Source organism: Squalius cephalus, assembly GCF_949319135.1.
Source record: "Squalius cephalus genome assembly, chromosome: 24".
Lineage (NCBI taxonomy): Eukaryota > Metazoa > Chordata > Actinopteri > Cypriniformes > Leuciscidae > Squalius > Squalius cephalus.
The window spans coordinates 12,012,682-12,030,897 of NC_137145.1; the positions used below are offsets into that span (position 1 = coordinate 12,012,682).

An 18,216-nucleotide genomic window follows, 5' to 3' on the forward strand; every position below is an offset into this window, starting at 1 on the left:
GTCCTTAGAGGGAGGGCAGACAGCAAACAGGCTATTCAGCAATGGAGATGCAGAGTGCCACACACACATTTTCCTTCTTTCTGTATTTCATATACACACACTAGGTCTCGCTCCTCTCCCTTGCCCCCCTGGGTAACAGTTAGCATGGCCCCACATCCTTAAAATTGATTCTTTATAGAGTGCTGTGGGGCTGAATGGGGTGTTTGCTATAAAATTTCCTTCCCTGAGGTGCTGTGGAATAAGGAGCGTTGGGAAAGGGAAATGGGAGGGGTGGCAGAGAACAAGCGAGGAATGGAAAAGAATTGAGATTGCGTATGAGGAGGATTTAAGCTTTTGGGTTTAGGATTTTGACACCTTGCTACATGGAAAAAAGGTTTACATAGCGGCCCACTTTTTGATTTTATGCACATATATGCGGTCGTTTGTGTGCATACAAGAGCCCAATCACAGTCCTGCTGGAGAAAAGGGATTTGTCCATGCCTCAGCCTTTCACGGTTTCTTCCATCCCAGCTGATAGCAAAGTGACCTTGGATTTATCGCTCCTATCGGTGGGCCGCTGAAGGAATATTTACGAGGTTCCCAGCATTTATGGCTTGGCCTAATTGTGCAGGTCGGGCTTTTATTGGCTTTGTGTCTGCGGCAGGAGCCGCCATCGGGGAAAAATAAACCTTGAACCCAGTGCACGTGACCACCGCTCTAAACAAGGATGATGGTTAACCACAGACAAGTGATGAGAAATATCCCAAAGCCTTCTGTCACAGACAGATGTCTGTGCTTAGCATTCATTGTTTATTAGAGGGGAAGTATGTTGTTATGAATCTTGCCCACCTGTACGCCACATCTAAATAGCTCTCTTGGTTCTCATTAAGCCAAATTTGTATTCCTGTACATATAGGCGTGATCTGGATGTTAATAATTGTCTGTGGCTCCTTAAACTGAAGCTAAATCTTACCCCTGTGCAGAATCAACAATGTTTGCGCTTCATATTTAATCAAATCACTGCTCAGGATCCAAGATGTTATTTATTTATTGCATGCAGTGCATTGACAAGCCTAGTCTGTGCCATAAATAAATCTATCACCGCAGAGATCACACCATGCACTGTCAAGCCAAAGGCTGCAAGAATAGCATCACAGCAGAGCCGGGTCATTAAACAGACACATGTAATGACAATCAAAGGAGTGCAGATAAACATCTATGACATTGACTTTCCTGTTTAATCCGCCCCTCTCTAATGTCGTGCAAAAGCTTCGGGACAAATGTGGGACAAAACATCGGTTTGTTGATGTTTTATTCAGACTCAGCTGTAGGAATCTGCTGGGTTTGGTTATTGCAAAGCAGAAATAAACACATTGAATTAATTGTTAAAATAAATATGATCAATAATTTTATTTAGTAATGAAATCTATCTTTCTGTCAAATTTTTCAGCCAATCAGCGGGTAGCACGTGGCAGACGGTTGCAGATTTGGTGAAACTGGAGAAGCACACGGTTACTGGACTGTCTCCGAACACTGTTTACCTATTCATTGTGCGGGCGGTCAATGCATATGGCCTGAGTGACCCCAGCCCCATCTCAGAGCCCGTACGCACACAAGGTCTGTACACTGGGGACCAATCAATTTTATGACCTTTTTCATAGAGATCTTAAATGTGTAATACAAATTATATGTTGTATAACTGTTATTTAAATAGTGAAACTAATTGCAGGAGTTGTGATATAATAAAAAAAAATATGTTGTGCCTGTTTTCACATAATGTATAAAAATCTATTTAATTTTTTATTTAATTGCACCTAATCATGAAAACATCAAACATATCACAGACAAAAATACATATCACCAAAATCAGAAGAAAAATATTCTATCTATTTTTTTTTGTTTAATTAAAATCAACACTTATTTATTTATTTATTTGAAATTTATTTATTGATGAGGATAACCCCTTGAGATGAAACATCTCGTTGTACTTAAAAGTACAACAAAAAAATCTACTTTTATTTATTTATAAAGTGCTTCACAGTTATAATTAAAACATACATGTATAAAAACATTTACCATGACTAGCAAATGAAGGCATGACTACACACTCTTAGACATACATCCTCACACAACTGTATAGTGAGATCAGTATAGAAGAGAGAGAGAGAAAACTAAATAAAGTAAGTTATATAAATATTTTACAATTTACAATATATAAATATTTAATAAAAAAATTAAAAGAATACATATTGCTTTAACGAGAATTATATATATTTTTAACATTAAATAATGTCACAATACATACATTACAAAAAGTAAACTTTATTTTAATGCAAAATAAAATGCATTATATATTTTTTTGTTTACTATATCCTATATTTATATATTCGCATCATTTAAAGATGATAATGTTAGATGTCTCTTGGTGTCTTTTGCAGATGTGAGTCCTACAGGTCAAGGTGTGGACCACCGACAGGTGCAGAGGGAGCTGGGAGAGATGGCTGTTCAGCTTCATGAACCAGTGCTGCTGATGGCATCCAGAGTGAAGATCAGCTGGAACGTAAGTGCAACTGATATCTGCCCTCCAAATCAGCTCCTCACCGGCCTTGTGATTCACCTGCCGGCTCAGCTTATCTCATTTCTCTGTCTCGTTCTCCCTCTCTCCATCTGTCAGGTCGATCGTCAGTCTCAGTACATCCAGGGTTATCGTTTGCTTTATCGTCCTGTCGGCGGCTCCTGGTCCCAGCAGGAAGTGAAAGCTGCAACAGAGCGTAGCGCTGTCATCGCTAACCTGCTCAAAGGCACGGAATACGAGATTAAAATACGACCCTACTTTAACGAGTTCCAGGGCATGGACAGCCGCCCGCTGACGTTTCACACACCAGAGGAGGGTGAGATATCTGCAGCTCTTTCAGTTTCCATTTGATGCACTTCAATTTAATTTCCTTCTAATCAATTCAATTCGAGTTCATTCAGCCTAGTCCAACTCAATTCTATTCTGTTGTACATAATATGAAGATGAATCGCTTCATTCTGGCAAATAAAATTATGGAAAGGGATAATGTAGATTTACTATTAAGGAGACTCACTTTTCAAATTGTAATTTTAATTTAATTCTGTTCCAGTTCCGAGTGCCCCACCTCGTGCTGTAACCGTGGCAACAGTCAAGCTCAGCAACAGCTCCAGCATCAGTGTATCATGGCAGCCTCCTCCCACTGAGATGCAAAATGGAGTCATCCAAGAGTATAAGGTGAGATTTAGATGGCAATGTCCAATCCAGGGAATTTGCAAAAAGTAATTTGTTTATTCATAGTGAAGGCAAAAATGCTGCATGATGAAATTATATATATATATATATATATATATATATATATATATATATATATATATACATATGTATATATATATATATATATATATATATATATATATATATATATATATATATATATATATATATTACAGTAATGAATTATATATATATTTTTTTTTTTTTTTTTTTTTTTTTTATTGTCATTAAAAATGTCACAATACATAAATTATGAATGGTGCGAAATGTAAGCTTAATTTTCTTTATGCAAAATAAGATGCATTATATATATATATATATATATATATATATATATATATATATATATATATATATATATTTATTTATTTATTTATTTATTTTATTGTTTTCGGGGTGAAATATGATTGCAGATCATACCTGTGTTAAGACACTTAAGTATTTTTAAGTTTCTTAGTCTCATCTCGTTTCAGGTTTGGTGTTTGGGTAACGACTCTCAGACACGTTACCACATCAATCAGACGGTGGACGGGAACTTGCTGACCACTTTATTAAAAGGGCTTCTACCCGGCGTGTTGTACCAGGTGGAGGTAGCGGCTGTCACCAGCGCTGGTGTGGGCACTCACAGCCAGCCCGTATCTGTGCTTATCAGTGAGTGTTCACTGAAAACACAGCCCTGACTATTAAACTGAAAGAATTAAACTGTGAAATGCTTATGGAGTAGAAGTACAATTTTTTTGTAAATTCTCTTTGATTGCTTTTTAAAGCCCCGTTCTGAGAATAAATTGCTTAATTCTTTCAAATAAGCCGAGTCCTATTAAGACATTCTGACTGAGTAACACTTTGATCTGTCTTTGCTCTCTCTTTCTCTCTTCCCCTCCTTTTCAGAATTGCCCGCAGAGCAGCCCACAGTCACAGGTGGAGGCAGCGAATCTGACGAGAATGTAAGTCTGGCTGAGCAGATCACAGACGTAGTGAAGCAGCCTGCCTTCATCGCAGGCATTGGCGGAGCATGCTGGGTAATCCTTATGGGATTCAGCGTGTGGATCTATTGCAGACGGAAGAAGAGGAAAGAGCTCAGCCATTACACGGCATCATTTGCATACACACCTGCAGGTATGTGCACATATCACACCTAAAGAAACATTTAGCAGAGTTATTTTAGTACTATTTATATACTATTATAGTATTTATTCATATTTAGAATTTTAGCCTTTTATATTTAATTTAAGAAGTAATTTTGTGTTTTTGCCATTTTTATTAGTTTTTGTTTTTAATTTCTATTTACTTTAAATGTATTTTTATTTCAGTTTTAGTAGTAAGTTAGTAACAGTAAGTTTCCAAGGCAACATTTTTAATTTTCTTGTACATTTTTTTATCGAATATTTATATTTTATTTCATTTTAGCTTTATTTCAATTAACGTACCTTCAACCTTCATTCATGTCTTAATGTCTTAATTTCTGCCTGTGGTTGAATTCTGTTATATTTTTTACAGTTGGTTTTCCACATGGAGAAAGTTCTGGACTTAACGGAAGGTAAATGGCACTTTTAGCCTCTTAAGCATCAATTCAGTGTAAATACAGAGACATTTTAGATTCTATACTTAATGATTTTTTTTTATATGTCTGGTTATGCAGGCCTGGTATGCTGGGTACTAACATGGGAAATTACCCGTGGCTGGCTGATTCTTGGCCAACTACTAATCTTGTTCACAACGGGAAAGACTCTGTGAACTGCTGTACGTCTAAACATGACACCCCGGAGAGATATTATAATGGTAAGACTCGCTGTTATAGAACAACACCACCGACTGTACTGTTAAATTAATTTAACACTAAGTTTCCATAGCACAGAGTCTTATTAATTAAACCCTAATTAATTTACCATCGTGTCCTCAGAGGCGGGAATCTCTAATTACCTCAACCAAAATGAGAAGTACAGTGCAGACTCAAATGAAGGCCCCATCTACAGCACCATTGACCCCACCAGCGAGGACCTCCGCAGTTTCTCCGCTCCGTACTCTCAACACACCACACCCTACGCCAGCACTCCAATCATGCCTTTCACCAACCAGGCGCCCTGCAGCCCTGAACAAGATGGCAGCCATTGGATGGCTCAGCCTGGAACCTCCAATGCTCAATATGCCCAGCCAGACCGCTCCAAGACTGATAACGGTATCTCATAAGTCTTATCTGTTCCCTTCAGTGCTAGTATGAATGCTTTGCTTGGCTGAATAAGAGTTATATTATTATTGATATATTATTATAGAATTTATTTATATTGACAATTGGCTTTTATATGTAAAATTTCAGTTTTCATTTTCATTTTGGTTTTAGTAATTTTATGTGCTTTTGTCATTTTTATTCTTTTTTAAAAATATTTCTGTTTAGCTTTAATTTATCTTCAGTTTTAGTTCTTGTAATTTTAGTACCTCAACTAAGTTTCCTTGGCAAGGACCTTTTCTAAGTTTTTCATCTAATATTTAAATTTTATTTTATTTCAGTTCAGTTCAACAATTTTTTTTAATAATTTTAGTGTTTGTTAACAATAACAACACTGCTAAATTAAGTCTGAACTGAGTGCTTTTTATGTTCTTCACAAATCACTTGTTTTTCTACAGTAAAACAACCAAAGCAGAAATTGATGGGGAAGCCAGTAAAAACACCATCTCTCAACTGGATGGATGCATTGCCACCTCCACCCCTCTCTGGAGATCTGGACGAGTGTGAGGAGGAAGACGATAACGAACTAATCCAGGACATGGGGTAAAGTTCACTGGAAGGCTTCAGATTCATTTCAGTTCTGTGACAGCTGGACCTGCCTGAAAAAGACAGTTTTTAGCATTATTAAAGTGTTATTTTGACATTATACTATTGGTGATTTGACATGTTATTTAAACAATCTTGACAAAAACTTACAGTCTTTCTTCATTTAGGTAGGAGCTAAACTAGTAGAAAATAGCTGCCCAGAGAGTGTTCCATCAGGACTTTGGCAGACAAAACAAGTCTCAAGTCTCACCCTAAGTTCTTACACACGCTTTCAGCAATTCATTTTATTTTTTTAACTTCATTTCCATGTCTATGTGTCGACATCTTTTACCAATTTGCAGCATGTTGGCTAGCTGAGACATGGGCTTATTTAGCTTTCTGGACAAAGTTTTGCTGATTGTTCCAGGAACAGTCTCAAAATTCGCAGGGCCGGATCAGTTTGATTGCTGTTGACAAGCCTGTATATGGAGGCTAACAAAGTTAGCGATATGCTACCCTTGAGTCTGGCCTGTTTCCTCATGATGGCCTGACTGAATTATGTTTTCTTTTCCTAGTCTGTATCACATTAGTTCCTTGTTAGTAAAGCTCGCGGTCAGCAGTAGCCGCAGTGTGCCCCGGCCGCAGGCGCTGACGGGTAAAGATGCTCTTATTGCTTTCTGCCGCCACTTGAACCCAATGGATGCCCGTGAGGGGCACTAACGAGGGCGAGTCACATTAGCCGTAGCGGTTAACCAGCCCAGTGAGATCTGCGAATCCGATAACCTTGACATAGCCTCACGCAGTAACCGCATTAACAGCATTAGCCAGTGACAGGTACAACCCTTCTCAAGTTTCTTCCTTCGAGCATTACACGTTAATCAGGGCACAAGAGCGCAATGCAACACTCACAGCCAGACTGGATTTTCATAACTAACCCTCAAATGTGTGATGAACTATTGGATCGCAAGGTTAACCTTTGCACCAGCCCAAAGGCGAGAACATCGGCTCTGTTACTGAATTATGACTATAATCTTAATAATTCCCCCTTCAGCTCAGCGAGGCTCAAGAACTCAACAAAAAATTCAAGCAGCCACGCCAAAAAGTGTGTAGGTGTCATTCAGCTCAGCGTTTTGCCCTCAAAGTGCCCGAGGCAAAACATTGAGTCAGTGTCACTCAAAATGCCACTGCATTAAACTTATTTTCCATTGCTCTTGCATGGATTGGTCCCATGAGAGCTGAAAGATCACGCATATTGTTATCTGGAGGCCAGGCTGTCTCATTTGACAGAACGGCAGCAGGAATCGATATGCCACCGGTTGCATTGACCCGATGATTACTGCAGCAGGCAATCATAATGAGTGTGCCGTGATTGATTTAGCACAGAGGCACTGGAGTTACTTAACCGTCTGATAAAAATGAGGGAATTTAGTTATAAAGCAGAAAAAAAAATCACTTATTCTCCCACTCCAAGTGAGAAGGGCAAGTGAGTGATAAGAAAAGTTGATGTAATAGTTCGATGATGTGTTGGGTAGATCATGTGCTCTGACATCAACTCAAGTTTGAGTCTTTTCCAAGTTCATTTACATCATAGCCCAGCAAAACATGAGTTGCTGCTATTCGATGGCTAGTGGGAGTAAATTAGGATTTCTTATTACTTATTTTAGAATATTTTAAAACATTGTCCTTGCAAACATGAGTTTTCAATATTTCTATTATTATAGTATTATACTGTAGTATAGTTGGCTTTTTAGTCATATTTCAGTGCTGTACTTTATTTATGGACCTCAAAATAATATCGAGGCTTTTCTCCTCACACAGGTCCGATGAGGAAGAGTGGTGTCCTCCTCTCCCAGAGAGGACCTACCTCATGGACGGCACGATGGAGGACGGTCCTGCTCCTCCCCTTAGAGGAGAGGCTCCTTCCCCGACCACGTCCTACAGCCACCAATCCACCGCCACCTTAACTCCATCTCCCAGAGACGATGGCCACTGCCACGATATACCACGCTTACACCAGCTCGAACAGACACAGATAGCACGGTGAGACACCCACAGACACCCACCTTCAAATGATTTTTCACTATTTTTTGTGCATGTTTTTTTGATAGGTCAGCATTTCAGTTTATTCCACTTCTATTTTCCACATAAATAGCATAAAAAGTTAATGGAGAGTTTGAGTTCTAAGTTTGAAGAGTTTGAGGTCAACGTGATTTGCTTTTCTAAAACTTTATTTAGTGTATTTCAAAATATAAATTTGATAAGATGATGCGTAAATGACATTTGTTTTATTCTAGAGGCAATTTTCACTTTATGACAGTTAATATCAGCAATCCTTTAGGAAACTGCTCATTTTGCATTTTTCTCTGGCATTAATAGAATAGTTTATTTGTTTTCACTCTCTTAGGTGAATTTTTACAGTGCTGTTGTTTGTTCCTGCAGGAGAGAATATGTTTTAAGAATAATTTATTCCTCTGCAGGGTCCGTATTTGTAGATTATCACGGCACAGAGCAAATATTGAGAATCTCATTAAGCTTCCTTCTAGACTGCAGTTCTGCCAAGTTTAGAAAGATTATTTACTTTTACAAAGTGCTGATCTTGGCCTACTATGTTTTCATTTAATATGAGTGCCTATAACACTCTCCATGTGCCTCGTTGGCCCTGAAAATGCGGTTTTGAGTTAAAACAGAGATACATTGAGTGGGATGCATTTTAGATAGATATGAAGTCATTTTCTAATTTTCTGATCGTATTTCATCTTGTCAAACTTTGTTCTAACTGACAGTCGGTTGCCGTGCGGACCAGTGCCTGTGCCGCGAGCACCAAGCCCTCCTCTAACCCAGTCCAACCCAAACCTGTCGGCCAATCAGGAGTGTCCTGACAACACTGTGCCACACCGCTCAGTACATAAACGGGACCTGAGCCAAGGAGCTGCCCAAAGCGTAGAGAACATCAGCAACACCACGCCTGGTGTGTTTCAGTTTTCCATATAAACAAGTTTTAACAAATAAAATAACACTTCCATGCTCCCAGCAATATAAAATTACACACACTTTACAGATCTCCTTGGGTAGATTTTCTACCTAAAGCTACAATTGTTATTGTTGCATCATTGTCATGTCACATCCCTCCTTGCAGGTCGAGCGAGGCCCTCTGCAGACCACACGCCTCCTGGGCAGAAGTCCAAGGTGAAGAAGAAAACATCCAAGAGCGGTCAATACCGAAGAGATATACTGCAAGGCGGTGAGTTACTGACCAGGCCTTTTCCAGAGTGAAGTTAGTTAATCATTTATCCTGCTCCAGCATAGTTAACATGCTGGTCACATCTCTGCAGATCTACCCCCTCCACCAGAACCTCCCCCTGAGGATGAGATCCACTGTGCTCAACTAGGGGGATTCGAATGTGGGCAGACGTCCCTCGAGAGAGTGGGCAGCTCCCATTCCTCCATGGAGAGGAGAGAACAGAGCACACCCAATCGGAAAAACTCTTCTCATAGACGGATAGATGGTTAGAGAACACCTGACAGTCTTAAATGCTGTTATTCCTTTTTTTATACACATACACATATACACACACACATACACACACACACACACACTTATGTGTATATATATATATATTTATATATATTAGGGGTGTAACGATACACGTATTTGTATTGAACCGTTCCAAAATTTTTGTTAGCAGTTGCCGTGACACGACCACCGCAACGTTACCCAACATCAAATAGCAAACGTAATGAAAGCAGAACGAAACGGCTACTTATTATTTTGTGCTTCACGGACCGTTTATCAGTTTGTACCAATGTCAGTGCAGCACGAGCCGATCTTGATCAAGCGACACTGTTCCTACACAACGAGCGCTAAGAGATCCAGTAAAGAACGCATTTGAATTCGCCACAGAAGTAATAACATCTCTGCGAGATCTAGTGAGAAGCATTCACATTTCTCTGTTATTAACCATAGATCTCTATTAGATCAAACAGCGCTGACATGGAACCCAGGAGAAACATTGTGCCATGAATGGATTAGTTATAGGCTTTAAGTCCACAGATCAGCAACATTCACCATGGATTTAATGTAGTAACACTAACTGTAACCATTGGCCTAACTGTAACCAACTGTAACCTTTTTCCAGCACTTCACAACTCAAATATTATCATATTTAAATGTTATTTGTAATGTGATGACCTAAACATTATTTTTTCATCCTTCAAAGATTACCCCCATTTATTAAAGTAGAAGTTTAAAGATGTAGGAAAACTCACACTTATTAAAATTATAAATACAATTTCTCTGGTATTTATTTCTTTTTGCTGTTTCGAAAACATACCAAAACGTGACACCACTGTGTCGTATCGAACCGAACCATGAATTTTGTGAACCGTTACACCCCTAATATATATATATGTATATATATATATACATATATATATATATATATAGGGCCCTATTTTAACAATCTGAATCGCAAGTAGGCCTATCAAATGCGAACGTTGTGGGTGGATCTCGGCGCTGTTGCTATTATACCGGAGGGTTGACTCTTGCGCCCGACGCAAATCTAAAATGGGTTGGTCTGAAGTAGCTACATCAGGGTAGCCACGGGGTCTTAAAAGTCTTAAAAAGGTCTTAAATGTCATGTTCCTAAATTAAGGCCTTAAAAAGTCTTAAATTCCGTTGTCCAAGTCTTAATTTTTTAACGAAGGTCTTAAATTTCATTATACTAGCCTATTTATTCAAAGTCAACCAGACTGCAACGCAAGGTGAAATGGGGGAAAAAACAACAACAACGTGAAAATTCAACAGGGTTTAGCGTAACGTCAGAGAACGTCTAATTTCTAGTAGGCTATGCGCAAACAAGGGTTTTCGCGCCGGCGGCATTGAATCAACATTCTAATCAGTCGAGAGGAGAGACATCATTGGGAAGTGTCGTTCGGTTCGGTGTAACTGTTACGCATTTTCAAACCGAACGGGTTCGTTGGACCATTTTTCCTGCCGACCAAAATTTTATTATTTCAAATGTAGGTGCGTTGCGCGTGGCAAGCGCGCTCCTAATGTAAGAGACGCCGGCGCGACCACAACATTGTCCAACATCGAATGTGCAAACGTAATGCAAGCGGAACGAAACTGCTCGTTATTGTGTGGTTGAAGCAGGGGCGGCTGGCCAATAGAGGGCGCTGGGGCGCCGCCCCCCATGAGCCAGACCACAGTTTATGAGCCACACTCATTAAATAAATAAGTAAATACATACATAAATCATACATACAAATTGTCAGTATTTGTGTTTAAGATATTAAATACACCCAGTATATGTGAAAAATATGATAGAAATTAAAAATGTCTGCTTTTTCAACACGTCTCCTCCACCTGCGTGCACGTCTCATCTGGGGCGCTGGAGAAATCGCCCCAGAGAGGCGGGTCTGTGGAACAGCATAGCCAATTGCTGATTTAAGATATACATGTTTGACATAAACTGTAGCCAATCAGCGAGCTCAAATCTAGTCAGCTATGGGCGCTTCTGTTAGCGCCCCAAGCTGCGCGTGCCCGCCCGTGCCCGCACTCATGCGCGCCTATCTCCATCAGACTGCGGTCTATTCATGGGTCTATCGGCCTGGCTAGCTGGATGCGGTCATGCTAATTCCTTGTTTTGCTTTCCGTGATTACTTTTTAAAACAACAGGGACAGATCCAACATGGACAGTTACCGAAGTGAGGGACCTGTCTGAGAAAGTAACTAAACTTTTTTAGTTAACTTAAATTTCAAATGCATATGGAAAGTTTGTGCAATTTGTTTGTTTTTGTGTAAGAATGCTTCAGTCTTGTAATATGGCATTAAATAATTACTGACTTTTTCACAGAGCACTGGTATCATGCAGTTTGTGTTAAATTGTGTAATACTAATAATTATTTGTAATATTATTATTATTATTTGTTTTACAAAGATATGTAAAGGCAGTGGTTCTCAAACTGGGTTTGTGGTGGTTCTCAAACCGTGAGGTGACAGAAGGTGGTGCGGGAACAAAATGCTGAATTTTGCCGTTCCTTTAACGTTAATACTACCTCATCTTAAAATAAGATTTAAACCGAGCATGCATTTCTCTCAGGTTAAATGATGTAAATACATGACATACGATCAAATTACCTCATCTTTTGCGTTCAAAACTTTCTGCATTTAAGCAGCGTGTATAGGCTATATGACAGGTCTCGTACAGATTGCTGCCTCAGCAAATAGCGCTATACTGCCGTTCTCGACAATGTACGTTACCTTTGTAAAAGTAGGGATTTAAGTTAGCACTTACTAGCATGAAGAACAAATATAGACACAGGCTGAGCATGGAGATCGATATAAGATTCAAACTCTCTTCGATACCCTGTGTGAGTTCCTGTGTTTAATGTTGATCACATTATATGAAGATCCACATGATTGCGAATGTGACATTCATTTTTTTTTTTTACAACAGTTCAACAAACGAAATATTAATATTAAGTGATGTTAATTTTCAACACAGTTGTCAGTATTTTTACAATAAATTAATAGCTCCAATGAAAGCCACAGCAGAACTGCAGCACACAGCAATAATTGTGAACGAATCTTTAGAGTCAATGATTCAATGATTAATTCATAAATACAGCCACTTGATTCGTTACTGAATGAATGACTCGATGACTCATGACCTACTGGCGGTTTAAATTTAATATTTAAAAGCATCACTTCGTTTTTACCATCATTGCATATTTATCTATTTAACATTTTTTTTAATTCAAAGCATTATTTATTTTATAAAGGTATTTGTAAAGGTAAAAATGCACTTGAAAAAAATCGATTTAAGGGGGCAAATATTGTCCCTTACTGAAAAAGGTGTGACTGAAGAGTGTGGGTACGCAGAAGGATGTTAAAAGCCTCATGGGGTACAACTCTAAAAATTTTGAGAATCACTGGGACTGGGTTAAGGAATAGAACAAAATAAACATCAAAGCACAATACACATACCAAGGGCAGAAAGTAGGCCTAATACTCCCATGGTTACCAGACTATTGAAACTGGCTGAATATGACAGCCCCACCTAAGATATTTTTCACCAGCCGCCACTGGGTTGAAGGACCGTTTATCAGTTTGGACCAGTGCAGCACGAGCCGATCGTGATCATGCGACACTGTTACTACACAGCGCTAATAAGAGATCCAGTAAAGAAAGCATTTGAATTCGCCACAGAAGTAATAACATCGCTGCGAGATCTAGTGAGAAACATTCACATTCTCCGTTATTAACGGATCAAACAGCGCGTGGAAACCAGGAAGAAACATTGTGCCATGAATGAACTATCCAGTGTCCACAGATCTGCAACATTCACCATGGATTTACTGTAGTAACACTAACTGCACCATGGAAGTTTGGCAGGAATAGCCCCAATAATAACCTATCTCGGAATAGTAGGCTATAATGCTTTCAAGTAACATTACGTCGGTTTTATTTTGAGATGAATACAATTGCTGCCCTCAAATGTTAATCTGAACTAAAAATAGACCTTTGTTTATAACTACTACAATATTAGGTTACATTAATTTTTTTCCAAGGAGCTGTTTTATTTTATATGCTCCTAAGAATAGTCTATTATAGCTCCATCATTGCTCAAAGTAAAAAAAAAAAAAAAAAAATCATACTTTGTTAGTTTTAATTAAAAAAAAAAAATTCTCTGGCATTTCTTTCTTTTTGCTGTATCGAAAACGTACCGAACCGTGACACAAGTTACACCCCTACTATCTATATCTCTCTTACCTATCTGTCTACCCCTCTGAAGCAATGGTTGAAGCAATTTGAATACTGAGAAAACAAGACGATTTGAAAAGTTAGTTTATCTGTTTATTGTTATGAATGTTTGATATTTACCAAAAACATCACTTTGCAGTGTATTGTTGAATGAGTTTTTTTTTAATAATAAATGTATTTTTAATTAAAACATTTGTTAGTAATAGTCATTATTGGTATTTGATCTGGTGTTTTACGACTGCATAATGGGTGTGATGTAGGTCTTCATTTTCATTAAAGTGGTCTTAAAAAAGTCTTACATTTGGGGTTATCAAACCTGGGGAAACCCTTTACATTACTCATAGGTGTGGTTTGGGCGTAACGTGCAATAAACCAATCAGAGCGTCATCTCACATTCCCTTTAAAAGCAGGCGTGCTTGTTCCATGGCGGAATGTCTTGCCACTATTGGTCAAACAGGTTTGATCTGTCATTACTACAATTAGCCTGAATAATTTGGGTAAATGTGTAAGCTAGATTTATTTTTCACATCTTCATGGACACCATAATGATTTCCCTCGTGTGGTAATATTTTTCCTTGTAATTATGTATGGTTTGCACTAATTGGAACTGCTGCGTCTGTGTAGATGAGAGAAGCAAAGTGTATGCGCGTTGTGCACACGCTACATTATGGCCAAGCATGCACCCTTAAAATAGCATCTGAATAACGCGCAACTGACTTTAGACTAGGTTTTTCCTGGTCTGTGGCGGAATTGTTTTCTGAAACTGAACTGAACTGAACGGAACAAAATAGGAATGATACTTGCGTCGGTGTACAAAGTCAGTTGCGCTGGTTGCAAGATAGGGCCCATACACTTTTTCAGTAATTTTTTTTTATACCCCTAACATGGTTTTGTTTATGTGCCTCTCAGCAGAGGATGATTTAATTCCTTACAACAAGCCCAACTTCCTGTCTCGCGGTCAGATGTCCAGCAATTGCTCCACAACAGGAAGTTCATCATCACGGGGGTCAACAGGATCACGAGGGCACGGAACGGGCAGGAAGAGAAATGATGTAAGACCTATTAACATTTCTCACACTACAGAAAATCATTTTCTTGATCAATATTTTTGTCTTTTATCTAGTAAAAATGTTGAATAATCCTTAAAACAATATTAATATTTACAATTTACTGTACTTCATTTAAAAAAAATACACTTATGATTTATGAAAATACTCTATTTTAAGACTATATATTAAGACTTGTTTCAGAGAATATATTTAAATTTATTTATTGAGTTAATTTAGTATTTGTCTTAACACATAAACATTTCTTTTTTATGCTTAAAACAATTGTTACACAGTTTTGCTGAAGTAAATCCATCTTGTTTAAGAATGTTTAGATATATGTACAGTAATACTGATTGTGTTTTTTAAAGTATATGCTCTCAAGATTTAATCCTCGTCCTCCCAAATCCTAACCCTAATCCCAAATCTTAAACATTAGCTGAGCTTAGTCAAACACAGGCTCACCAAACATGTGCATTAGTTTATCTTTTCTTAACACTCATTCATTGGTGAGACAGAATTGACTAAGTGTGGATGAGTCTAGACTGGATGAGTCCATCTGGCTGTTGGGCACTTAATGTGAGTGTTGTGTAGAGCAGAGGAGACACAGTACTTTTAGCCAGCAATCAGACACTTCCTCTGAAGTACATTCCCTACTGCTCAGGGAACAGATGACAGAAGAGATACTGCAACTGGCTGATCCGTCTGTAAAGTGCTTTTTTCTTCTCATATCAAACACTTGCACAATCACTCTTAAAATCAAGTTTTACAGTTCTCAAATACAAAAAGAAGAGACTCTTAGAAAAAGTTGTCATATTCTTTCTTACTAAATGCTTTTTATTCACTAAAGAGTTCCAGCTCTAAAATCTAACTGAATGAAACCCGTTCAAAGCTGTAAAATAGCAAATATACCTGTAAAAAATAACCTGTGAACAGTAAATAATAATTCTTGCATTATTTGGTGACAATATTGCTTGTAATTAATAATACTAGTTATTGTTATTACAGTGGCTGCATGTCGTGTAACTGAGTAATGTCCAAAAAATAGTGTGTCCAGAAATACCACAATACTTTACTCATATACCACAATATTTTACCACAATACGTTTCTCACCATTTATTTGAGAAATCAAATTAGGAAGAACTAGTTGCATGGGCCAAAGTGGCCATAACACTTTTTGTCTTTTTACATTGTTTCCCTATAGACATGAATAGCTCTGTGATGGGCACTGGGTTACACACTCCATATGAGTAATCCACATAAAAATACGTCCACATAATCCATATGATGTGCACCCTCTTCTCAGGTTACCCCCTCTGGAACATAAAGGACAGGCCACATAAAAGAGGGCTATACGTTCCCTGGGGAGGGAGTTTCGGGTTACCCCGTCCAGTCACGGTGGTTAGCATTATCTTTCCAGTCGGACAGAGAGCGTGAATAGATGCTTGACGGAGAAGGGGTCTGCCTTTATTCTGTGTCCTCAGATCTTGTCACGTCCCATGATGGACAATCCCTGCTGCATTAAGTCATCTATAGTCATACCAAACCAAAAAGACTTTCTTTTGTCCTGAGAGGCCACAATTATTTGCTGAACAGACCAGCTAAGCTGGTTGACCAGTTTAAATGACCAGTTAAAACCATTGGTTACCACTTGTCTATATTTTAGCCACTTTCATGAAGGTTTTAGCATCTTACAATGGTGAAGTTGCTATAATAACCAGCATTGTTCATCTAAAACCATCTTAGAATCTGGTTCAAACTGGTCTGAACTGTTTTATTAAGATTTTGAAATGACTGTATTTGCATCAAACGTTATTCTGTCATTTTAAAAGCTTGTTTATCTTTTGTTTTGTCACTCAAACTTTCTTTTTGTCTACTCTTTTAGGAGATGAGATAAGGGAAGGCTTTGAGACACATGAAGTTTGACTTGGGCATCCTTCCGTTTTTCGTTCGGAAACCGAAGAGAAGAACCGAAGAAAAGTGGATGAGTGTACAGATTTCAGAACGTGAATCTGGGACTTTTGATTATGTTATTAATTATTGTTATTATTGTTATTTATGACCTTCACAGGGGCATTTTTCATCACGCTGTCACTGTAAATAATCATCCGTTGAAGCTTTTTACATGGGGTCCAGATGCCTGGAAAAAAGAGTATATTGTATTTATACATGAAAGAAGAAATTAAATCATGTTAAAAGCTCCGATATTATAGATAAGTTAATGTCTGAATGTGCCAACCATGTAGAAATGTATACAGCAGCATTTCAAAGCATTATAATATTGCACTCTCGTTGTGTTGGAGAACAACAACAAAAAAAATAGAAAGCACAATACGTGTTGTTTGACCAGCGAGCTAGACAGCAAGTCTGATGACCTTAACCAGGCCGAGGACGCTTCTGTCTGTCCGTCTCGTCTCCGTCTGTGAATCCCCATCGTTGCGGTCACAAGAGAATGTGGTCCCTTTCCCCCTTTCTTTTCAAAGCCAAGAGAGTGTCATTTGACGACTGTTGTGAACGATTGTATTTGTCTTTTTTAAGGAGTGTTTTGGAGATCGTGAGGAAATGTATTTCATTCAAAAACCAAAATTATGTTCCTTTGACTAACTTTTTGGTAGTCTTTGTTGTTTTGTATAAATAAAATAAAATACATTCTAAGCTACGTGTTTGTCTTGAAATCGAAGTTTTTGAAAGTTATGTTGAAAATAATTTTATTTAGAAATTAAAGGCACACTATGTAATTTTTCGCCACTAGAGGTCGTTTATTCAAAAACAAAGGCTTAGCTTGATGACGCCTTGATTTCGCAGAATCATGGGAGTTGTTGTCTTCACCTATACAGCCGGTGGAGAATACGACGGAACTCGGGAGGCTTTCATTATGCCGCAGACCGCTTCCGCTTCTTCTGGTCATGTGTATGTGTGTATCGATATTAGGCATGGTACTCGCGGAAAATCAAGAAAACGAGATTTAAACAAGAAGACTAACTGTGTTGAGCTGTATAACAATGATTTGTTTTCTGTCTATAAATGTATCCAAACAGTTGCTCACCTGTCTAATAACATAATATATTACAGCGTCTTTGGTGTTTCCATGGTTTCTACTAAATAAAACCGGAAATCGAGGGTAACGCAGGTATGATGTCATTGAAAGGCAACGCACAGACATGGTACATGGCCTGGTTAAAACTGCATATTTCTCTGGATTTAAACATTATTAGAAACATTTGGGATAATGTAAATACACAAATCAATAAAATATATAACATTGTTCTAGTGGTTTTTGGAAATTTCAATCAAGAAATCGTACATAGTGTGCCTTTAAGCCGAAAGTTTACAGCAACAAAGACAAAGCGTGAACGTTAACAGCTGAGACCGTTAAAATCTGTGGTT

At 38.2% G+C, this 18,216-nt stretch overlaps 1 protein-coding gene across 6 annotated transcripts in view; it reads left to right on the forward strand.

The window, feature by feature from the left end:
- Positions 1–17,155, forward strand: part of robo3 (roundabout, axon guidance receptor, homolog 3) — a 152,244-nt gene extending 135,089 nt beyond the window's left edge. For 4 of the 6 annotated variants that reach the window (XM_079860346.1, XM_079860345.1, XM_079860348.1 and 1 more), the window contains 16 exons: positions 1,430–1,596; positions 2,418–2,539; positions 2,654–2,870; positions 3,105–3,229; positions 3,742–3,919; positions 4,157–4,384; positions 4,766–4,805; positions 4,908–5,047; positions 5,169–5,444; positions 5,891–6,035; positions 7,836–8,057; positions 8,801–8,985; positions 9,154–9,258; positions 9,350–9,523; positions 14,692–14,834; positions 16,715–17,155. In XM_079860346.1, the coding sequence (XP_079716472.1) occupies positions 1,430–1,596; positions 2,418–2,539; positions 2,654–2,870; positions 3,105–3,229; positions 3,742–3,919; positions 4,157–4,384; positions 4,766–4,805; positions 4,908–5,047; positions 5,169–5,444; positions 5,891–6,035; positions 7,836–8,057; positions 8,801–8,985; positions 9,154–9,258; positions 9,350–9,523; positions 14,692–14,834; positions 16,715–16,726 (2,479 nt within the window). In that variant the 3' untranslated portion in view covers positions 16,727–17,155. The remainder of the gene's footprint in view (positions 1–1,429; positions 1,597–2,417; positions 2,540–2,653; positions 2,871–3,104; positions 3,230–3,741; positions 3,920–4,156; positions 4,385–4,765; positions 4,806–4,907; positions 5,048–5,168; positions 5,445–5,890; positions 6,036–7,835; positions 8,058–8,800; positions 8,986–9,153; positions 9,259–9,349; positions 9,524–14,691; positions 14,835–16,714) is intronic. The other 2 variants (XM_079860347.1, XM_079860350.1) reach the window with 1 other exon arrangement.
- The last annotated feature ends 1,061 nt before the right edge of the window (positions 17,156–18,216 follow it).